This window comes from Cyrtonyx montezumae, unplaced genomic scaffold (genome assembly GCF_038088225.1).
Source record: "Cyrtonyx montezumae isolate F1298 unplaced genomic scaffold, pur_monq_1.0 scaffold_8, whole genome shotgun sequence".
NCBI classification, from domain to species: domain Eukaryota; kingdom Metazoa; phylum Chordata; class Aves; order Galliformes; family Odontophoridae; genus Cyrtonyx; species Cyrtonyx montezumae.
The window spans coordinates 502,468-526,127 of NW_027072089.1; the positions used below are offsets into that span (position 1 = coordinate 502,468).

General features: G+C 49.3%; 2 protein-coding genes across 3 annotated transcripts in view; both read left to right on the forward strand.

The window, feature by feature from the left end:
* Positions 1–23,660, forward strand: part of ZC3H3 (zinc finger CCCH-type containing 3) — a 187,644-nt gene that overhangs the window by 152,556 nt on the left and 11,428 nt on the right. The window contains exons 12-13 of one of the 2 annotated variants that reach the window (XR_010623162.1): positions 599–682; positions 780–1,385. Coding sequence is in view for 1 of the 2 variants with exons in the window: in XM_065752428.1 (XP_065608500.1) it covers positions 599–682; positions 780–811 (116 nt within the window). In the remaining variant the exon portion in view is untranslated. Of the gene's footprint in view, positions 1–598; positions 683–779; positions 2,455–23,660 lie in introns of those variants that run through there. The other variant, XM_065752428.1, reaches the window with a different exon arrangement.
* MAFA (MAF bZIP transcription factor A) lies at positions 6,939–7,884 on the forward strand. Its single transcript, XM_065751972.1, has one exon. The coding sequence runs from the start codon at positions 7,017–7,019 to the stop codon at positions 7,875–7,877; it is 861 nt and encodes a 286-aa protein (XP_065608044.1). The 5' UTR covers positions 6,939–7,016; the 3' UTR covers positions 7,878–7,884.

The window sequence follows — 23,660 nt, forward strand, 5'->3', positions numbered from 1 at the left end:
TCACTGAACTACCAAGAGTGAGTTAACCTCTTGCTTGCTGGTGCTCTGCTCTTTGCCCATGAGCAAGCCTTGTGCTACATCTTAAAGATTCAACTACTTTATGTTTTGACCATAGTTTTGGGAGCTTATAAGAAACTCAGCACACTGTGTTGTGGTGAGAGCCATGGGTGCCTTCCTTCCACGCTGCTTACTGGGGGCTGAAGATGCTCAGCGGGGATCTGGGGAACCAGTGAGCTCCATCCTGGCCACCCCAAAGGATGACATCTGTGTTAGGAGGGATACACATCCCAAGAGACAGAGACACCAGTCCACACCATGTGGATGTGTGTCCTCGATAGCAGCTGGAAGGGCAGTAGTGGAGCATCATCCAACCCCAAGCTGCAGAAAGCATCATCCAACCCCCTGCTCATACCAGAGCCAGATGGGGTCTCGATTTCGAGACACACTCTCCTTCAAGGAGAGGCAGCTCCCATAGAGAGGTCATGGAATCATAGAGTCATTAAGTTTGGAAAGTCCAACCTTAAACCCATGGGCAATTAGACAGAGAGGACAGGGACTTTGATGACATTCTCCTCTTTTTGTTCCTTTCTCCTTCCAGGTGGCATCAAATGGAAAAGGACCTCAATGTGGGTGACCTTGCGGGACTCTGAAAGCACCACGCTTGAGGAGGGCAGTAGTAGAGGTGAGACCTTTCCCCACGCCACCTTCTGGAGGTGGAACACAAAGCCTTAGAGGCACTGAGGAATGCTTGCCACCTTTTTGTCTTTCCTCCTTTCCAGGCAAACAGCTGCAAATCAAGCCCAGGCTGTGACCGTTGTCCCTGCAGCAGCTGACCAGCTCAGGAAACACTGAGCCAGGCATTGCCTGGCACCTACCTCAGGACACCATGCCAGGACATGGCACCCTCTTCTTCTTTTTTATTTGGGATATCGTTTCACCAGAGAGTCTGGCAGTGGCGTGGAGGAGCATTCCCTCAACCCCGCCCCTCAGGGAGGTGGTTTTGTTGAAGTATTTTAAGTTTGGGAATAAATTCTGGTTTAAGTTGGCTTATTTAAGGCTCCTGGGGAGGGTAAAGAGTGGAGATGTTCAACCAGCCAAGCACATGGGTGCTGCTTGGATGTGGGACACAAGTACCCTATGGTCATTCTTGGCCATATGCCTGCATCCAGACTCCCTGCTCTATTTGGGATGAGGTACCTGGTGGTCTCAAGTCATCATAGTAAGCATGACACAAAGTCCCCACACAGTTTGGAATTTCCATGCCAAAAGCCCACCTGCATCCTGCTCCATCCCTTATTTTTAGGAGCAGCACTTAGCTCAGACCACTGCTACATGTCCCCATCAGGGTTTTGCTCTCTTGGAGATCCAAACTAGCTTTTTTGGGAGTCTCTGGGCCCCCTGTGAATCCAGATGGGAGCAAAAGCAGCTCCCAGCGTGGTAGGAAATAACAGCAGCGGTATAACTGCTTGGTGTATCATGGGCACAACCTCAACTGCTGCCCCTCATGCGTTATTAATCTGATATCTCACAGCATCCTATCTCCTAGGGGGGTGCCTGTTCATCCTGACCCTTGATGGTCCCCTGCACCAGCCCTGATCTGTGTGACAAGTTCTGCCAATCTCAGCTCTTGTTTCACCTCCTCCTGTAGTGCAATGGGCTGATAAAAGATGGATCATGGATCTGATTGCTGCCATGTGCGGATGGATGGAGGCACTGAGGGTTGTTGATAGTGCTTGATCTGTTGGCCAGATTTTGGTTTTCCTGCTCCATGCCTTTATCTCCGTGATTTAGGGGTGTGTAAAGAGCCCTCTGCCAAGCAGATTTCTGCAGGCTCTGCAGCTTTTGGAATGCTGACGTGATTTTTTGCATCCACAGATTCAATTTTCAGAGTGGTATTGGGGTGGCAGATGCTGCTCCCTGACACGGAAGACAGGTCAACCCTTGCCAAGAGATGCCAGGGGGCAAGATTTGCTCATCCGTTGTCCTTAAACAGCAAGATTTGCCTATCTGTTGGGCAGTACCTTAGGGCAAACTTCATTTTAAGAGCCCTGAGGGGAAAAGGCAGCAGCATTACACAGTTTAGGACTGTGTGCCCCATAGGGAAAGTGCCACAGCTCTACGTGCACGTGCCAGTCTTTGCACTGCAAAGACATTTTGCTTGGTCCCAATGCTCATGGCATCACCCCACTCATCCCACTGGAGCTTGGATGAACCCGTGAGCCCCCATCTCTGGCATTTCCAACACAAAGGCAGTGGGGGATGCCAGCTCTGTTGTCTCCAGGGAGCAGGCACCCAGGTGTGCTTGGCCATGGGATGGATGACAATGTCACCGTGTTGCCACGGGCTCAGGTGTACAACAGCTCCAATAAAGCTGATGGCCGCATTTTCACACCCAGAACATCCCCCAGAGGAGCTGGGTGTGTACACCCCATAGAGCTGGAGGGGAAAAAGGAGGGGGGAGGGGGCACAGTCTGGAAGACTCCCTCCTGCCCAGCTCCTAAAATGGGGGGGGGGGGGGGTCAGAGGATTTATGGCAGGCAGAGCCCCAGGTCATGTTTCACCCCAAATGCCCAACACATGGCTTGGGTGACTCGGGCATGGCAGGCCACCAAAGGCACTGTGTCATCGATGCCTGTCACCTCTTGAAGAAGGGCAGAGAAATTAAGAGTGAGGGACCCTATTGCTCCACCCTTCTTCTGCTTTCTGCACCGATGTGGGGTTTCATGTGACCGTCTCTATGGGAAAATTCAACCAAGTGTCGTGTACGGATTTTCTCCTTTGTTTTGTTTTGTTTCGTTTTTTAAAGTTGTTGTCCCCGTTGTTACTAAATGTCCTTTATTAATTTGTGCATTTTTGTATTTAAATAAAAGAGTTTCTGCCTGGAGCTTTGCTCATCTTTCAGCGTTGCTACTCTTAACAGGGTCATGCAGTGGATGGAAAATGGGCACAAATGTCCCACATTGTTCCCTTGAGGAAGCTGAACACGAAAACCCAAATCTTCCAACTTTTGGGGTTTTTATGCAGTACCTTCACCCCAAGCTGAAAATTCAGGTATTTTGAGGAATTTCTTCTCAGAAAGAGTGGTGATGTATTGGAACAGGCTGCCCATTGGGGTGGTGGAGTAACCATCCCTGGAGGTGTTCAAGAAACATGGTTTCCTAATCGAAAACCTCAGTTCACCAATAATGATGAGTGGCACGGTCCCCAGGGATGACCACTGCAAGGTGACAGTGGCCAGGAGCATTGGCCGAGCGTTGACAGAGTGGTGTTGGGCACAGTGGGGTTCTACCCATGCCTCTTGGATGCTGCCTTAAGGTAAGAAAGCATTGCGTGAGCTCAGCCCTATGGGACAGCAGAAGGAGGAGGGAGGGGGGATACGGGGCAGTGTTTCTGGAGGGCACTGTAAACATTTCCTGGAAAACCCTCGGGTGTGGGCCAGGGCTGCTGGCACAGCTCTTGGTCCCCTGCCGGGGAAGCAGGTGCCAGGGTAGCATCTCCCTCGAGCTCACTTTTCTGCCCATCACCAGGGTGGCTGCCCCCAGCCCTCCTCCCCCTGCCCTGTCTTTGCACAGTTTTAACCTTTCAAGGATTATTTCTGACCCTTCCCTTGGGTGGGTGGCCAGGGGATGGTCACCGGGATGGCGCATTTGAGATGCCACCACTTTTTGGGGTGCACATCTCAGTGTCCCCAAAGTAACCCTGCTTCTGCACCCCTGCCAAATCCAAGAGCAATTTGGGGAAACTGAAGCAGCACTGATAGGGGATCTTGGTGCCCAGCCATACTCCAGGGGTTAAAGGGCCACAGGAGCTAAAAGCAAAAGGGTGACACTATCCTGCTTCCATCCCACACCCTCCAACCTGGTTATGTCACTCGACCGCCTGCGAGTAAACTTAGATGACCAATGTGACGTGGTGGGGAGAGAAGGGATGGGGCTAAAAATACCCAGGGCCAAGCGATGGCCCCGCTTGGATCCTGGCCTGATCCTAATCCCTCTGTGGCTCCTGTCCACTGCTGGTGATTCCATTTGGGTACCCCAAGGATGCTCGTAGGAGGTGGCACCCACTGGTTTGTGACAGCCCCCCACATTGGGGGTTGTGGTGTTGTTGCAAATTCCGTTTTCAATTTTTCAGGGCATTTTTCCCTTTTTCCACCTTGTTCCTGGTGGTTTCCAAGCTGAAAGAGTGCAAGAAAACATGGTTAAAGCACCCTACAAGAAGGGTTTTTATTATTGCACTGCATTGCAAGACCATCCGTTGCCCCTCCACACCTTTATATCATCTCCATCCCATGGTCCCTGTGCATCACACCCCATAATGTCATCATTTGACTTTGGAAGTGTTAAAAAGATATTGGATATACTGGTACATATTGGGGGGTATTGATAAATATTGGGGATATTGATAATGCGTGCAGAAGTATGAATGGTTTCTGGTTTTAACTGCTTGGGATGCAGCAGGTTTCCTTTGCTTTGATCCCATGAATCCAGCCCTGCCTTTAAGAAGGAAAATGGGAAAAACTGTGCTCCCATCCCCCAAGTCCTCACACTGGGGATTATGCCAGCCCAGTGGGTGGGTGTGGGTGGAGGGGATGGATAGAGGTGGTCCACCCTTTGAGGTCAGGCTGTGGTGGTGTCACGGTGGCATCCTCGTGGGGGTGGATGGAGAGGACCCCACAGGATGGAGATGATCCACACTTGGGCCATGGTGGCATCCTCATGCCTCAGTTTCCTTCAGACACGTTGTGCTGTGTGCTCTCCCTGGCTCTGGCGTGCGTCCCCACACGAGCCCTAACCCCTCTAACACTGCACCCGACCCCATTATCATTAACCCCAAAGCTCTCCAGGTTCAGGGGCTCCCCGGACACCCTCCCCCCTCCCATGCTGCAGCTCCACCAGCCACGAGGTGGCAGGGCTGTTAGCACCATCCGTACCTGGACCACATCTCAAAGGATGCTCAGCACCCCGCAGCATCCCAACACTATGGGATCCCATGCACTGAGATGTGTCTTCACCCTATAACCCCTGTGTTCACCCTATAAACCTCGCATTCGCCCTGTAATCCCCGTGTTCCCCCTGTAGTCCCTTTGTTCACTCTACGGTCATTCCTCAAAGTGATGCCACAGCTCGGAGATGCCCAGGTGACTTTTTGGTGCTTTTCACCCTGATTTTGCCTTTTTTTTTTTCCCACCTGGAAGACCCAGTGATGATCCACAGCGCCAACTTCTCACCTTGCGGCACAAAACCATCAAACCTCCTCACTGAATGCAGGGATTGGTGGTTGTGCATTCTCCCTGAAAACCAACAGGTCGTGGGAAAATCCTAAAAAGGAATTCCATCACTTAGCGGGGGTAACTGTGCCATGGGAAGGATGCTGAGCATTACCCCCAGCGGGAAAAGTGAGTGGGGAGGGGGCTGACCCCATATTTGGTACCCTGTCCATGTGGGATGAAAGGGATGGCGAGACATCATGTGAAATTTAAGGCAAATCAATCCCATTTTCTTGATTATTTTTTTCCCCGTTCTTTTGGGTCTCTTGGATGGAAATTGAGGTTTTCTTCCATCATTTTCGATCCTCGCAACGTGCTCGGGGTGGTGGCTGAGAGCTGCGGGTGTGAGGACACGGGGGTGCCTATAATGGGTGCCTATGGGGGATGGGGGAGGGGGTACCCATAGGGGAAAGCTCTATGCCACCCTCCTGCGGGACTCCCGCGGGGAGCGCCGCGCTCCCTCCGCTCATTGATTGACAGCCACCCGGGGGCGTTGCCATGGGAATATGCAAATATCCTCGGGCGTTCGCCTCGCTGATTGGCTGAGGGACTCTAAGACCCGCCCTGAGGGGCGGGGATAGAGGGGCTCTCTCCATATATAATGCGGAGGGCTCCATTCAGCGCTGTGCCGCGGAGGGTGCGGGCGGGGAGAGGGGAAGCGGTGCGGTTCCCCCGCCCCCGTATTCTCCGGGGGAGGGGTGGAGAGAGGAGGAGGAGGAGGAGGAGGGTGGAGGAAGGCTCACAGCCCCGGGGAGGTGGGGCTGGGGCAGGTGCCAAGGGGAAGGCAGGAAGGGGCGGGCTGGGCGTACTGCCCCATCGCTCGCCATTGGGAGGCAGCGGAGGAACCGCAGAGAGCTCCGGGCATCCCGCACTGAGCGCCCCGTGGTGCGTTGCTGGGGTGGAAGCTGAGGTTGAGCTCCGGTGAGCGGCTTTGAGAGCCGGCAAACTCTGTCGGGGTGTGGGAGGCCAACACGGAGCGGGACCCCAGCCGGGGGTTCAGCGGAGTTGAGCTGAAGTCCGCGATAAAGCGCCGTCGGAGGTTTCTCCGGAGTTGGGCTGCATCTTGGAGGGGAATCACCACGAACCGGTTCGTCGGAGTTGGGGGCTGAAGTCGACAGCAAAACCCCACCGGGTGATTTGCTGGAGCTGAGCAGAAGCAAAACACCGTCGGAGTTTGGCTGGAGTTTGGCTGAAGTCGGCGATAAAGCCCCGTCAAAGGTGCCCGGAGTTGGATTGAAGCAAAACCCCGTCGGAGTTTCCCCGGAGCCGGGCTGAATCCTGGAGCGGAGTTCCCAGGATCGGTTCTGTCGGAGGTTTTCCCCGGAGCTGGGTTGAAGCAAAACCCCGCTGGAGGCTTCCCAGAGTTGAGCTGAACTCAGCGACAAAGCTCCCATCAGAGGGTCCCTGGAGCTGGGCTGAAGTCGGTGACAAGAGACCCGCTGGAGGTGCTCAGAGTTAAGTTGAAGTGAAACCCCATCGGAAATTCCCGGGATCCGGGGCTGAAGCCGTTAGCAAAACCTCATTGGACGTTCTCTCTGGATTTTGGCTGCATCCCGGAGCCGAGTCTCCCTGAGCCACCGTCCTGTCAGAAGAGCGGTGAAGCCCCCGTCGGAGCCCGAAAAGTCAGGGGGGAAATAAAAGACCACCTCAGACAGCCCGACCTCACCCCGTTTGCGGAGCCTCGGCAGAGGTTCCCTGCTCCCAACCCCGCTCCAAGCGGCGGGGGACCTTTTCCCCTCCATGGACTGAGATGGCCTCGGAGTTGGCCATGACTGCGGAGCTGCCCACCAGCCCCCTCGCCATCGAATACGTCAACGATTTTGACCTGATGAAGTTTGAGGTGAAGAAGGAACCGGCGGAGGCCGAGAGGCTGTGCCACCGCCTGCCTGCTGGTTCGCTTTCTTCCACCCCTCTCAGCACCCCGTGCTCCTCCGTGCCTTCCTCGCCCAGTTTCTGCGCTCCCAGCCCCGGTGGGCAACCGAGTGCTGGTCCCACCGCCGCTCCCCTGGGCTCCAAACCGCAGCTGGAGGAGCTGTATTGGATGTCGGGCTACCAACATCACCTCAACCCCGAAGCTCTCAACTTGACCCCGGAGGATGCTGTGGAAGCACTGATCGGCGCTCCGCACCACCACCATCATCACCATCAGAGCTATGAGTCGTTCCGGCCTCAGCCCTTTGGGGGCGAGGAGCTGCCCCCGGCCGCCCACCACCACAATGCCCACCACCACCATCACCACCACCACCTGCGCTTGGAGGAGCGGTTTTCCGACGACCAGTTGGTGAGTATGTCTGTGCGGGAGCTCAACCGGCAGCTGCGGGGATTCAGCAAGGAGGAGGTGATCCGCCTCAAGCAGAAGAGGAGGACCTTGAAGAACCGTGGCTACGCGCAGTCCTGTCGCTACAAGCGGGTCCAGCAGAGGCACATCCTGGAGAACGAGAAGTGTCAGCTCCAAAGCCAAGTGGAGCAACTCAAGCAAGAAGTTTCCCGTTTGGCCAAGGAGCGGGATCTGTACAAAGAGAAGTACGAGAAGTTGGCAGCGCGGGGCTTCCCTCGGGAGCCATCCCCTCCCGCAGCCCCAAAAACTACTGCTGCTGACTTCTTCATGTGAGCCCGGGGTGGGGTGAGGTGGGGGGTGACATTGCGATGCTCCCCCCCCCCCTGGATGTGGGGAGAGCAAATGATCTGCTTGTATAAAAATATATATATATTATTTTCTTCTAAAAAGTTGCCCCGAAAGTATGGGGAAACGGGACCCCCTTCCCAACCCCATCAGGACTTAGACTGGAAAGGGAGGGGGTCCTGTGTGGGGGACACATCCCATAGACCCCCTGTGTGGGGAGACGGGGGCACACCCTTATCCAGGAAGGGTATGCAATCTGCTTGCATTAAAAAAAATTCTTCCAAAAAATCGGGGAAATAGGACCCCCATCCCCCAACTCCATCAGGGACTTGAGCTGGAAAAGTGGGGGTCCTGGGAAGGGGAGCATCCTATAGACCCCTCGTATGGGAAGAGCAAACAATCCGCTTGTATAAAATATTATTTTCTTCCGAAAATACGGGGAAGTGGGATCCCGACCCCATAAGGACTCGGACTGGATCAAAGAGGGGTCCTGGGAGAGGGCGGAAGGACAGCGGACCTGGAGCCAGCCTGCATGCGGGACGTGTACGGCGTTCCCCCCCCCACAACACTAGCCCCCTTCACCCTGCGTGTTTAACCCCCTCCTTTAATTATCCTTAATTATTATTATGAATTAATTTTGGGGTGCCCCTGTGCATCTTCCTGAAGGGGGGGGGGAGGGCTGGGGGGGGTCTGGCAGCGCTGTGCCCTGCCTGGCCTCCACCACCCGCATCCCAACCTGAGCCACTCTTTAACTTATTCACCCCTTGTACATATGTAGAAACTAGTTTAGTTTTTAGGGCTTTTTTTTTTCTTGCGTTTTGTTTTGTTTTCTTCCTGAGCCTATATTTTGCTTCGTGATTTATGAGAAAAAAAAAATCCTTTAAAAAGACCAAAAAAAAAAAGACACAAAAAAAAAAAGACAAAAAAAAAGAACACGAGTCTTAAAAGTTTGTATGTAATAGCATGCAAATAATATCCGAGTTAATTTAATGATGTTGGGAGGAAGCCGAATGCACTATATACAGGAATCGATTGGGTTAAATGATACTGTTTTATAGAGATTTAAAATTATCTATGCTCTTAAAAATAAAAGTAAAAAAAAAAAAGGGAGGGGGGTGGGGTGGGAAAAGAGGTAACAATTAGGGCGACCTGAAAGGCAATAGAGTAATATATGAACTGCGAACGGTTGGCTGCTATCTCACTATGCACCAGATTTATTTATTAACCCTCGGGAAACGAATTATTTTAACGTCGGTGTTGGCAAAAGGAGAGGAAAATGCACATTATTTCTCTGTGCAAAAAGAGAATCGGGGGGGGGGGGGAGGGGGAAGTAAAGTAAGATTTGTGCAATTGTGCCGGGAGTGGAAGCGGAGAAACGGGGTTTTGATTGATTGTTTGTTGGTTTTTTTTTAATGTTGCTTATTTAAGAAGATAAAAACCACACACACAAAAAAAAAAAATAGAATTATTTGGGGAGAACCGATATTATTCACGGGGGGGAAAGGGGGTTGGAGAGGGAGGGAGAAACCCGCGAGGGTCTTCCGACGAAGTGAGTTTTGGTGCATTTTAGGGACTGATCGTGCGGAGCGTTTTTAACGACCTGTTGTTTCGATTTGTGACGGTTTTAACGATGTTGCATCAAGATAAAAAGAAAAAAGGAAAAAAAAAAAAAAAAAACAAACTTATATTCAACTAAAGCCTGGGTCAGTTGTTCTCTGACGCGTGGACCTTCCCGTGGCTTTGCCTTTTGTTTTGGGGTTGGGTTGTGTTTCCCCTTTCTGTGTCGTGGTGCTGGGGGCTCAGCGGGGGGCTCGTTGGGTGACTCTTTGTTTTCCATCATTGCCGGCTTTACCTCCGAGGGGGAAGTGCAGCCCCCGGCTCTGCCCCGCTGTGCTTTTTGCTTTTCACTTTTTCTGCCTTTTTTTGTTTTGTTTTTTTTTTTTTTTCCAGCCGGGCATTCCCTAATTCCTGGGTCCTGTGTGCCCCGGAGACCTTTGTCCCCATGGTCACTGAAAAGTCACCTCCGTCCCAACGCGGGGATTGCGGATCCTGTTGGACCTCAGCTCAACCGAGCTTGATTTTAAATGGTAATAAATTTCAATTTTATTCTTCCTTTTTTTCCACCTTTTGGCTGCTGTCTTTTAAGTTTGTTTTTTTTCTTTAAGCAAAGGAGTAGGAAAAAGAAACTGAAAATGAACAACCAAAAAAAAAAATTGGACTTTTCCTCCAAAGGAAAACCCCCGAAACTGACTGTTTTTTTTTTTTCCTCCTAAAGAAAGCAGTAAAATGAACTACTTCGTGGGAAAAGGTGTAAACCAAAAAGTGGGCTTTTCCCCTAAGAGAAAGATTCAGGGCTCGGGTTTATTTTTGCAGTTCTTTTGGAGTCGGACAGGGCTGTGTGTTCCCGGTGTCTCCGCTCCGCGCTGCCATCGCTGTGCAAACCCCAGCTTCTTTTCAACCATGCTGGGACAGCAGATGCTGCAGGGCAGTTTGCAGAACAGCTTATTTCAGAGCTCGTTAATACATATTTTTAATTACATCCATATATTTTAATTTTTTTCCCCGTTTTTGCCCACTTGCACCATGGTTCCTCCCTGGCTCCTATACAGTAAATCTTCCCGACGTGGAAATAACCCCACTGTGCCAATGCGACTCCCCACTATCCTACTTTCCCCATTTGTTTTGGATGTTTTGGGACCAAAAATGCCTTTTTTGTTGTTTTTAGATTATTTTTTTTTTCCTGGGGAGCACCCCAGCTGTTTTTCGTCAGGCTGGCTTTTTGTGCTGGGAGCTGGGCTGCATGGAGGGGGTCCTTGTGCCACGCGCTGGGGCTGAAAGCTTTGTGGGGTCTTTGGGGTTGGTTGCCCCTTTTTCCTCTCCTTACGTAATGCCTGAAAGCTTTGCTATCCCCACCCCAGTCTGTGCAGCCTGATTTGGCTTCTTTTTGGGACACTGTTTCCACTCTTTTGCTAATTTTTTTTCTGAGGGAGTGTATCACGGCTCCCCGTTGGGGTGCAGCCAATTTCCCCACATTAACCACATCCCCCTCCTTTTCTTTGGTACATTTTTGGAGCGTGTTTCCAACTGTTGGCTCCGTGATTAAATAAGGAGAGTCTCCGGGGAAGGAGAGGGAGAAGAAAGGGTCTGGGGCCAACACTTCTCTAAACTGCACGACCCATGAGTGCCCCTGATCTTGGCCACCCCATCTCCGTCCCCATTCCTCCTTCCTTGGTGCCTCCATTGCATCTGTAGGGTTCACCAAGCACCGTTCTGGGATGTTGGAGCAGCATCGGCCACAGCATTTGGGGGGAATGTTGCCATAAGGGATCTCCCCCTGGGGTCTGCCACCCCATGATGCCTTTCCCCCACTGATCCTGCAGCGTGTGGGTATTCTGGGGACTAAGCACCCTTCTTCTATTCCCCCTCCCCATTTCCTGGTCTATGGGAACAGGTCCATCTCTACGTTCCCCTGTCTACACATTTTAGTGTTTGCAGCGGCACTTGCTTCCCTTTACCTCCCACTTCTTCAGGCACAGAGGTGACTCACACTCCTCGCGCTGATGCAATTCATTGTTTTGTTTTAATTTTTATTTTTCTTCCCCGTACTCTGATTTATTTTCTTCTGAGAATCCCCCAAATCATGGCATTGTATTAATAGTGGGGTTTTGCTTCCGAAGGGGACTGTAGCATCCACTGGGGATATTTGGGGGTAGAGTTATCCCCTTCTTTGCTCATTCCCTGTCCCCTTGCAGCACTGGGATGCAGCTCACAGGATGAGGACCCACATTGTCCCTCATCACCCTTCCTCACTCATGGCAGATTCTGCTCCTTAACACTTTGGGTTCTGTGTGAGGCTGCAGGATTTGGGGCTGCCCCGTTTTCCTCTCCATACCGCCTTCCAGCAAAGCACTTTAAAGCTTCATCAGCACTTCAGTGCAACTCTAGACATTACTGGGCTGGGAAATACCTGCAAGCCCTTCTTCCAGCAATGGGTTTTGCACTGTGGGATAAAGGGTGATTCTGGGGAATGCATAATCAGAAACCCTAAAGCAACTCACACCTCTTTACCCCAAATCCATATCACAGCTTCCAAAGCCACCCACAACCCATTTCAGCTCAGTGTTGTCCCCCACTGCCACGTAGATGCTGGTAATGAGGTTTCAATGTGTCACAGCCAAAGTACCCTTGGATTATTCCTCATCAGTTATTGATAATGATCCTCTGTAGGGTTTGCTCCTGAGCCGCTGCGGCATACTCTGCCCCAGTCCTGACATCTTGGTAACATGAGCCCACGCTACAGCCCTGCGATATTCAATCGTGCTGGGGAAGCTCGGAATGAATTCAGGACTGCAAAAGTACAAATTAACTTAACTCTCTACTAAAACTAACCCCCCCGCCGGCCTAATGACAGCCCTATGGTTTGCAGTGCTGGGCTCAGGACGGCTGCTGGTGTGGGTTGGAGTCTGTTTCTCTTTTGTTTCTTTTTGGGAATTGCTGTGATTTCTGTATTCTGGCTTGGCCAAAGTTTGCCTTTTGCATGCTTCCTTCCCTCTATGCCTGGCTCCTTTCTCAATGCTCTGCTGCCCTGTTCCCTATATAGAATTCCACCTATAGGTATAGATCACGCTGGAAATACATTGCTAATTTGCTTCTGACAGCTCCTGGGCTCACTCTGCTTTGGCAATTGCATGTCTCATCCCTACAGCTGGGATTTACTCCCAGCAAACCGCTGATTGCTGTGCCTCCCTTGTGTCCCTTTTGCACTGATATTGCTGAGATCCTCCTGGGTGCAAGAAAACCTCATGCACAACATGATCCCAAATCCATCCTTTTGAGTGTGTGGATTTTTTGCAGGGCTTTTTAAGGCTCTTTGCACTTGAGGGCATTGGACCTACGGCATCAGACCTTGTGGTGTTACCAACTCCAGGTGGCAGAAATAATAAAATAAATTTCCAAATGTGATTGGACTGAGAGTATTAATGGGGAAACAGCATTGCAGTGTGTGGCAGGATGTAGGATATGGGGTGTGGAGGGTTGGGATATGGCATATGGTAGGAGGTGGGTTACAGGATTTAGAGTCTGGGATGTGGGAGGTTGGATGGGAGCTATGAGCCACGGAAAATTGGAGGTAGGATGTGGGATGTTGAATAGGAGATATAGGACACAGGTTATGGGGTGTTGAGATGGTGGGAAGTGGGATGCAGGATAAGGGCTATGAGATTCATTGTAGTGGATGTGGAGGGAGATGGGAGGCTGAGTGTGGGAGGTTGGATGCAACGTATGGGCTACGGGTTACAGAGGAGCATAGGATATGGGATGTTGGATGCAAGGTATGGGATACAGAACACAGGTTATGGGAAATTGGATATGGGATTTAGGATACGGGATATAGGGTGTGGGATATAGGATGCAGGGAATGGGATACTAGATGCAAGTCATGGGGTATGAGGTGAGGTGGGATGTAGGATGTGGGAAGTAAGGTGTGGGAGGTTAGACGCAAGATAGGGGATGTGGGATACAGGATGGATATTATGGGACACTGGAGGTAAGAATACAGGATGTAGGATGAGGATGTGGGAGAACTGGTGCAAGTTATGGGCTACAGGATGCAGGAAACGGGACGTGAGGTTGAATACAAGAGATGAGCTATGGGGTATGGGATATAAAATGCAGGGTATGGGGTACAGGATGCAGGTTATAGGACATTGGACATGGGATGCGAGTAGTGGAATGTTTGATATAACAGGATGGCAGATGTGGGATACGAAATTTGGGGTATGGGATGTTTGCCAATAGCTGCCCATTTGGCAGGCTGAGTGGGGCACACATCTGATTTGTGCCATGAGGACTGTGCACGAGGAAAACGATTTGGGGTTCTGGAGCCTGGCACTGCCCAACCCTCAATTTCCCAATGGGACATTCTCCAGCAAGGACACAGTAATCCCAATTAACTCATCCATTTATTGCCTAATGGTTTTCCCAGTGAAATCCAAAGAATTCTTGGGTTCTGGTTCCCTCCCTGCTTTCTCTGTTTTTATTGAGAGTAGTGAAGGGGGGAGCTGGGGGGTTGGGGGGAGGGCAGGTAGAGCATCCTTCCCCCTGCACTGGGTTATTTATTCATGTAACAGGCCAAGGTTGGCATGCAGCTCGACGCAGCCCTGGCAGCTGTCTGCTCCCTGGGAGCGCGAGCCGTAATTTGCACAAGCAAAAATAAACTAATTGTTATTTTCAATTTACATATAGGGTAAGGAGAGAGGTGGGGGAGGTGGATGGTGGAGAGTTGATCTGTAGGGTCTGCTGCCCTCTTTGCTTCTATGGACTTCATCCTGCTTAGGGGTCATGCTGGTGGCCTGAGGGGTTGGCAGCTATGGAGGAGGGAGGTTGGACCATCATCTTCCTCAACGCAGGGATAGGAAATGCTGATCTTCTCCAGGTTGACTTTGGGTACTCCTGTGGTTATGGTGTGTGTAGATCAAAAAGCAGGGCTTGGTCAGTACTTATCACAAGTGACAAATCAGGAATGTGAGCTGAGTGGATGCCCTGCATGTTTTGGGTCATCCTGTATGAAGCCAGGATCTGGACTTGATGATGATTATAGGTCCTGTCCACTTTGGGATTGACTATGATTCTGCAATGATTCACCATCCCTCTTATATGTTAATGCAGTCCCTTTATTTGAATTCTGGAGTCTCTCATGCCCCAAAACCTTTCACTTCCTTTGTTAACCGAGCTCTCAGACACCAGTGGTGGGTGGATATTTTCCTTACTGCTTGGCTGCCCAGGACACTGGAGGTCTAAGACCTTCGAGACCTTCGACCATTTTCTCATGGAAGATCTGCAAAAAGATACGTGATAGGGATATTTTTCCCATATCTTGGCCTGTGAAGTGTCAAGCATGATGCTAAATTGCAACCCAAGGACACCTAATGTAAAAGAGGAGGAAGAAGAGGAAGAGGAGCACATCCATGGTCCCATGCCTTTTAATAGAATCATAGAATACTTAAGGTTGGAAAAGACCCTCACGATCATCCAGTCATCATCCCATTTCCACCATGCCCACTAAGCTGTGTCCCTAAGTGCCACATCTCCATGTTACTTACCCTGTGGGACAGCAACCAGCATGCCGTGCAAGAGAACCATGCCATGCTGGTGCATCCCAGGAGCCTCTGTCATAACACTTTGAATGCAATGTCGCGGGCGTTTAATTTAGATTTACGCCGACAGATTCTGTCCGTTAATTAAATATCAATTGATTGTTCGGAGAACACTTCCTTGGGTTTATCGCGTTTCTGAAAGACAAATCAAATTGCCATGTCATTAACTTGCAGCTATACAATCCATACATAATTACTGTCTTATTAATACCTTCGAGTTACGAGGAAGTTTTAGGCAATTAATATTTGTGGGATAGTTTGTATCAAGTTAATTCTGTCAGGGTTATGTTAATAATGCGGACATCTAATAAGCTGGATAATTAACGTCTTTCTTGTTAGCATCTTCTCAGATGCCAGTTAAATGTCAGACCAGCCTTTGTGGCCTGGCTGTGTTTAATTAAAAGTGTTATTACATGTGAATAGTGCTGGGTCAAGCAGCATGAGGCTCCCACCCTTCTTGGGATACTGATGCAAAATGTTTTTGACTGCAATTTGGAAATGGGATTTAGGGACAGTACACAAGCCAGGATGCTGGAGGAGGCATTTTTTGCCTTCCAGGATGCTGCCCTGATCAGGGGTGGTTCATCATTGCTCAGTGTAGTGCATAGTTTGGGCTTCAGGGTCTTCAAAAATTAGTACCCTAATGTAGGCACAGGTAGAGCATTCACTCCACATTGTTTCCCTGGGGCTTTTGTGCTCTCTATCCCTTGAGCTGGCTCGATGGTGAAAGGTATGTTTGTACAAAACCATGTGTCCCTATATCTAGGGCTACTGGGATATCTGTCTCCTGGCAAGGATAATGCTGGGTTGCTGCAGGACAGGGATATGAATTGTCCATGCAGGAGTTGCACTTGACGATCCTTATGGGTCTCTTCCAACTCTGGATACTCGGTGATTCTGTAATTCTCAGTCTCAGCCTTAAAATATTCACTAGGAGAAGATCAAGATCCATCTGGACCCAGCTTGCTCTGTCCACAGCCTTCCCCTCCCCAACATTCATGAATAAAATATAAATCCTATCTACCTGGCCTGTTTGTCTCTGTGAAATATTTATCAGCTGCTGATTAAGTTTTAAGGAAGGGATGCACTGCCCAGGTGGGCTGCCCTGCTCCAGCTACCCAGAGACAGTGGGTTTTGGGGTCGCAGTGCTTTTCAGAAGGGGTTCTTTCTGAGGACAGAAGGATGAATAGTAAAGAAAGATGCATTGAAAACCGAGAAAAGACTGCCAAAGCCACATTGTCATGCATGAAATATTGATGGGGCCATGCAGCACTGGAAGAGAGGTGTGGAGGCCCTATTGAGGCCAACCTCCCTCCTCGCTGATCACACATGGGTAAATTTGGGGTTAAAGATGCATAAGCCTACTTTTGTGGAAACCAGGCCTCACATTCCAGGTGTTCCTCTCCTGTGCTGTGGAAATGGTAGGTGGTAAGACATGGTAGCCCCAGTGTGTGGCACTGGGAATGTCAGAACCTGTGGGAAACACCAAGGGGGTGGTTCTGGTGTTGGGGTGGTTGGATAGGAAGGATGAGCCATGCACAGAAAGTGGTTAGGGGGGGGAGGGGGAGGATGGGCAACAGAAAACAAATGGCTGGGTGGGAGGAATGTGCGAGGGAATGGAGGTGGTTATGGTAGGAAGGGTAGGCAGTATGACAGAAGGAGCTGAGTTGGAGGCATAGGAAATGGGTTAGAAGTGGTTGATCAAGAGGGATGGGCCATGGGAGAGAGATGATTGTGCTGGGAAGGTTGGGCGATGTGATGGAGAATACTCACTTGTAGGGATGTGCAAGGAGATAGAGATGATTGTGGTGAGAATGTGCAATGAGAGAGAGGTTGTAGAGTTGGAGGGATGGGAAATGGGATGGAGGTGGTTGATTGGGATGGATAGTCAATAGATAGAGGTGGTTGCCCAGTAGGAACAGGTAATGGGATAGAGGAAGTAATGTGGAAGTGAAAGAAAAGTCAGGTGAAGACCCCAAATGGAGTTTGTGTTCTATTTTCCAAGGCAACTGCATCTTGCTTGGCCCCTCTGTGGCCAGCCTGTGTGAGATGCTCAGAAGCAGGGATGCTTCCTTTGGGCCCTGTTCCAGGTAGTCTGCCTAAACGTCTAAACGTTCAGCAGAGAAATTATCATCACCATATACCAGGGTCCTATCCTTCCTTCCCTGCTGCCCCAGCTCCTGCATACAACCCTGCCAAACACTCCCCAAAGAAGTTCCAAATCTGGCATCAGATCAGCTCTTCCTAGAAATAACACCCCATCAAGAGCTGTATTTTCTTACACAAATGATTTCCTTTTGCCTCTCTGGGAGCTCATTAGCATTCCTAAACGTGACTGCAGGGATCGATGTGGTGCTGGCCCAAAGCACAGCAGTCAATTCCTGTTTGTCACGAGATTTTACCTCACCGTCTAATCAGGCAGGGTCCAGCTGATGGCAATGTCTTTCTCTTTGCTTTTGCTCTTGTATTGGACTGATTAATTTCCAATGGGTTAGTTCATCAGAGAAGGAGGCTCTCCAATTTAATTAGTATTGGGTCTTATGAATGCATATTATTATGCAGCTGTCCAGATGTGGGTCATTAAGAGAGTGTGTCACGAGTTATGGCTTTTCTTAAAATAAAGATGAAAAACTTGGGGGGAAAAAAAAGTGTCTCTACTTGCAAAGACAGCATCTGTCACGAGGGCTCCATTGGCACCTGTCCCAGCCCCGCTGCCCGTTGCAAACATCTGGTTGGGATAGTACCCCACTGGAGGCTTTATGGGATGAGAACCAAGGGATGTGCAGGTCCCAGAGCACGCGTGCACTCTCCCGTTGGCTCTGCTGGCTTCAGGTCTCCTTGCGAGGAGCTGCCGAGTCAGCAGGTGCACATCTGCAGTGGAGGATGACATTAATCAGTGCTTGCCTCCCGGACTTCAGCAGCCATCCCTGTGCTCGCAGCTGTGCCTGTGCCCTGGGAAATAAATTCTGCCAGCTCCCCCTGTACCATTGCTCAATGGGGGCTGCACCCTCACACCAGATGCTTTTGGGGCTGGGGGACAGATGCGTTTATGTGTTGTGTTGCTGGAACAAGAGGTAGCATCAGTACACAACTCATCCCTGTGGTGCTCAGAGTGGAGTATAGGATGGTATGGGGTCCTAGGATAAGGGGTACACATGTTAGTTGTTGAAAGCTGCCCCGGGAATGAGGGTATCTCATGTGGTGTGTGCTGCTTGTGCAGACGCACCCAGGAGCTAGATGAGGCTGTGCACATCCTTATGATAATGCACTGTATTAACACTGTGCCTCCCCGCCGAGCAAGCACTGAGTTCTTTATGGGGATGGAAGTGGGCTGGGAGGGGTGGAGGGGGAGCTTCTCCCACTAAAGACCTCCAACTGTGATCTTGGAGGAGAGACCATTCCTATGCCCCCATTTCCCTGATGTGATGTGTGTGGAGGAGTTGTGGCTTGGTCTGGCTATGGGATTTTAACATGTTGTCTGAAGTCTGAGTATCTATTGGCCAAATTGTTTTACTCTTAGGGCAGGGACTTCTGTGTGCTTGTGCTTGTTTCTATTTTCCCATTTCCTTGATTTCCAGCCTCCATTCACGCATCTGCATCCCTGTGGCTGTGGCTGGGGGGGCAGTGCTGCTGGGGAATACTGGGGCAGCAGTATGGAGGAGATGGGGATGTGTTACCCCATGGGCACAGGGACACGTTATGGTTGGTGGTGTCTGCTGGTGTGGATTTTGGTTTTTTGCTCCCTTTCCTTTGGGCATCGGCTCTCTGTGGGGGTTTGAAGCAGGAGGGATTGAGGGAGGGGGGCTCAGTGCAGCGTGTGAGCGCTTTGTGTTGTGGTGTAATCAGCACTCACTTATTCTCTTTGATTTTTTTTTTCTCCTCCTTTTTGTTGTTGCTATTTTTCATGTTTCCACCGTGTCGGCAGTTTTCTCCCCCCACTCCCCCTTCTGGCCCCCCTTTCCCTTGTGATAAAACAGAAACCTGAGACCAGGAATCACTCAGGTTGCAAAGGACCATTACTGGGTCATCAGTCCCCAGGCTGTGCCATCCTCCAACCACTGTTTCCAGGCTGTTAACCCTTCCCAATCTGTGCATCCCCCTTTCACCCAGTCAGCTCCATATGCAAAAATCCCCATCAAGTCTGAAATTCCTCGGCGGGAGGAACAAAAGAGAGCAGTTTGGGGAGCTTTGGGTTGGACTAAATGGCTTTTATGGTCTTTGAGAGGAGGGTCTGGAGAGAGATTGTAGAATCATGGAAATGTAGACCTTAAAAAACAAAGAAATACAGAATGTTTGAGCTGGAAGGGTCCTTAAAGATCATAGAAACATGGAAGGCTTGAGTTGGAAAGGACCTTAAAGACCATCCAGTTCCAACTAGAGTCGCTCCCCATTAGATCAGGCTGCCCAGGGATTGATCTAGCCTAGCCTTGACCCCTCCAGGGATGAGACATGCACAGCTGTTCTGGGCCACTTGTCCTAGTGCCTCACCACCCCTTGAGTAAACAATTTATTTATAATATTTATAATATCTTATCTAAATCTCCTCTCTTATAGCATAAAGAGATGGATGCTCTGCTGGGAATATCAACATGACTGGAGTTGGAAGGGATCGCTGGGTCCATCAGATCCAACCCCACTCATCCAATATGTGGACAACAGTACACTGGGTGATGCTGGGTGATATTGGGTAGCAGACATTCAGGGACAAGGTAGTGCTTCTGATTAGCAGCATTAGCCCATGGCTACACAGGGGGAGCAGTTGGGATGGGAAATGGGATGGAGGTGGTTGATTGGGATGTATGGTCAATAGGACGGAGGATCGTGGCAATCTGGGATAGAGGTGGGGATAGCACTGTTGATACTGAAATTATGATGACATGATAAGAAAAAGAGATCTGTTATTTTGCATCTGGAAAATGGACTAAGAAATATTAAGAAGAAGTGGGTGGAAGTAAATACAGATTCTCATTTTCTTGATGGTAAGGAAAGGGTCATACATTAGAATCATAGGATTCTTAAGGTCATCCGGTCCAACCATCAACCCATCATCACCATGCACATCAAATCATATCCCTCAGTGCCACATCTACCCTCTTCTTGGACACCTCCAGGGAGGGTGACTCCGCCACTTCCCTGGACAATGCATTGCTTTCACAGACTACCTCATAGGGAATCCCTGGACATCTTCACCATATCCTTCAGTTATCTCTGTTGTATGGGAACCCATGTATTATGTTGAGGGCTCTTCTAGGTGTATAAATATGATTTTAAGTAAAACTCTTATAGACTCACACGCTATGGCTCCTGGATGTTGCCTCAGGTCTGTCTGTTTAATTAGTTCTATATGATGATGAGAAATCATGTCTAACCCAGTGTGGGAGCATCAGGATCTCATGCCATGTAAGTTGGGATGGAGGATAATGAGCTGGGGCCCTGTAGCAACACTAATGCCAGCTTAGCATGGGGTCATCAGTTTCCCACACCCATCTCCAATGAGCTGCTCATCCCACAGCCCAAACATCTCCAGACTGAGGGCTGCATTTGCTATGGCTTCCTGGAGAAATAACACTGCAAAGATATGAAGATGCAAAGGCAAAAAAAAAAAAAATCACCATGGTCAAAGGCAGTCTGCCTGTTCCTTCAGTATTTGTAGAACTACATGCTTCTTCTCCTGCCTGTTTGTCACCCCAGGCTATCAGAAGCATTAATTCTCAACCTTTTTGATCTTTTCCCCAAAATTCATCAGAGGATGCAGAAAAGTGGATCAAGTCCTAAGCACTTTGGTAAGAAAGTTTCAGTTTAAATAGTGATTTTTTTCCCCTTCTGATGAGGAATCGGGTGTTTGAGTTAAATAGGTGTTGACTAAAACCAACACAGAGTTGTTAGCTAGGTGAGTGAAAACTTCTGTCCCTTTCTCCATGCTCCCTGATGTCATCATTCCCTATGCGTGATCTTCGGTTCATCAGGAAATAAAAACAAAATGAATCCCCAAACGTATAGAACAAGGCAGAATTATTAATGTGATAAGGATATAAACCAATATGAGATAAACCCCAAGGACTCTGCAGCCAACACTGCAGAGATATCCAGTTTTCAGTCTTCAGTCTTTGTTATGACATATAATAACTGGCGTTGGGTGCAATTCTCATAACCAAATATTTGGTGACGATTTTAAGCAGAGGACTGCTCAGGACCTTCTGAAGGGTCCCTGGTCACCAGAGTTGTCAGTGAGGCATCTCCTAATGATGCTAAATTCATTAAAAAAAGAACCAAAAAACTAATCAACAACACATTCAAAGAAGAAATATTTAAGCAACAAAACAAAACCTGGCTGGGATCCATAAAGCAAAGAGCTGAGCAAATTGGGGCAATTGTCAAGGGAGGTCAAAGCTGTTGCCTGTCAAGGCTGGCAGTTTCCTCTAGAAAGGACTTGATGTAAATCATCTCTGCGTAACGTGTGCGGTACCCAGGGGCAGCTCTGGTTTTCTAATGTACATCGTTTCCATGGGGTGAGTTTTGCATACGCAGGCGAGACCGATTTTACATCACACTGAGCATTTAACACCAGCTGGCAGCTGCTTCTCTCCTGCAGCCTTTCCCAGTTGGGTTTCCATTGGGTTTGATGGTATTGAGTGTGCAGCTGGGGGTAATGTTTCCCTGCAGACTGCCCCAGCAGCAAGGGATAATAGTGTGGGAAATAAGTTTTGTGGAATCTTAGAATTGTCAAACCATTAAGGTTGAAAAAACACTAAGATCTTCTAATCCAACCATCGACCATCAACCAGGACAAGCCCTCTGCTGTGGCCTGGAGCATGGCAAAGCCCAGTTCATAAGTTTCATAACCAGTGATGCAGTGGGTAGTCCAATCCTGCATGGGCCAAAGCATCTTAATCTGGACACCCAGAAGTTCTCCATTTGAGCCTGGAGCAATAGCCCAGCTCTTGACCATTTCGTTTCTAGGACTGTTTTCTGGGATTTGCACCCCACAGCTTTGTCCCCATTGTGTCCATCGCATCTTTTCCTCCTCTTTCCTCCACAAAATAATTAATGCTACTCTTCACATTGTTTCTAAGCCCCCTCCTTTTCTGCCTCAGAGAATCCCCAATTCTTGCCTAAATGAAGTGCTGTCAGGGCTCTCAACACCACTCCGAGCGAGACATTTAGAAATGAAAGCACCTGAGTCAGTGTGCTCTATTAAAATCAACTGGAAGCTGCTCACAGTACCAGGGACACATCTTAATACAGGTAATTTCAGAAAGCCAATGCATGAGGAGGTGTCTCCTATGGAGTGTGAGTAAGACTTGAAAACAATCTGTCTGCGTCAGCCTCTGCAGATGTATTCAGAGCTGCTGTCTCGCCGCTGGTGATATGCACATGCAGTGGCAAACAAGCCAAAGAAAAATCAAACTGCGGAGCCCATGAATCCCAAATTTCTTCCAAGCTGACCTTGTTTTCCTCTCTGGAGGATTAGCACAGAGCTGCTGGAGCTGGATTTGCTGACAGTCCAGTTGCAATGTGTGCAAACTCGGTCCTTCCTTCCTTGTGTGTGCAACAGTGCTCAAACGGCCCTGTGCTACCTCTCATTCATTTGAGGCCATCATTGCCTATTAGATGTGTAAGACTTCCTATTTCTGTGCAGTCTGGATCTGTATTGGAACACGCTGCCCAGGAAAGTGATGGGGTCACAGTCCCTGTTGGTGTTGAACAACTGTGGAGCTGAAGAGCATGATTTAATGGGCATGGTGGGGATAGGATGACATTGGACTTGATGATCTGGGAAGCTTTTCCCAACATTAATAATTGTATATGGGATCACCGTTCTGGGAGATAAGCCAGTCATGGAGGTAAAATAAAATATGCAATCAATGGAATAAGAAGCAACCTTCTTGAGGTGAAGAAAATCGAATCAATGAAAAGTAGAAAAGAACAATCAAGCCTCAACCTCAATTTCCTCCTTTCTTTCCTTTTTGCAGAGCTAAAGTAGCCCCTGATGTGTGGGGTGGCTGCATTACTCTCTGACAGTACTGCCTGGTCTGTGGTCAAGTAGGTTTCACCTGATGAAACACTGAGCAACTTCCCTTGGGCCAGGCAGCCTGGGTCACTCCATCATCACTGGAGTGAGTCATCAGAGGTTCATTCAACCTAAAGTAAATGCACACATTTGTTTGGATGAATGCACCGTAAAAACGCTGTCTTTTCTCTCTGGACAGTGAATGAAGCCACAGGTATGCAACTCAGATGGATGTGTACAATGGAGACATTTACATTTAAGGAAGACTTTTGCTAATTCCTAGTTGTTGGTCCAATTCATTTGGTGATTCCAATCCATTTGGTGGATGTCACCTGTAGACATAACATTTCAAGACCTCAGAGACAGAAACAAGCTCCATTTTTTCAGGACAAGAAAATAAATCTCTGCTCAGCTCAGCTTGTTCTTGGCTTGAAACCAGTCCTTCAGCTCTCAAATCCTTTGCATGTTGGAACATGATGCCTGTTGAATTAAAGAGACTGCTATGCATCTCATTATTCCGTTGAGTTAAGGTATCAAATTCTATAATAACAGGGTTCGTGCAGGCTCAAGACAGTCGATGAAGGGTGATGGGCCAGCTTTGACTTC

Bases quoted from the DNA above. Each gene is read 5' to 3' on its own strand.
- MAFA (XM_065751972.1), top strand. From the start codon at position 7,017: ATGGCCTCGGAGTTGGCCATGACTGCGGAGCTGCCCACCAGCCCCCTC.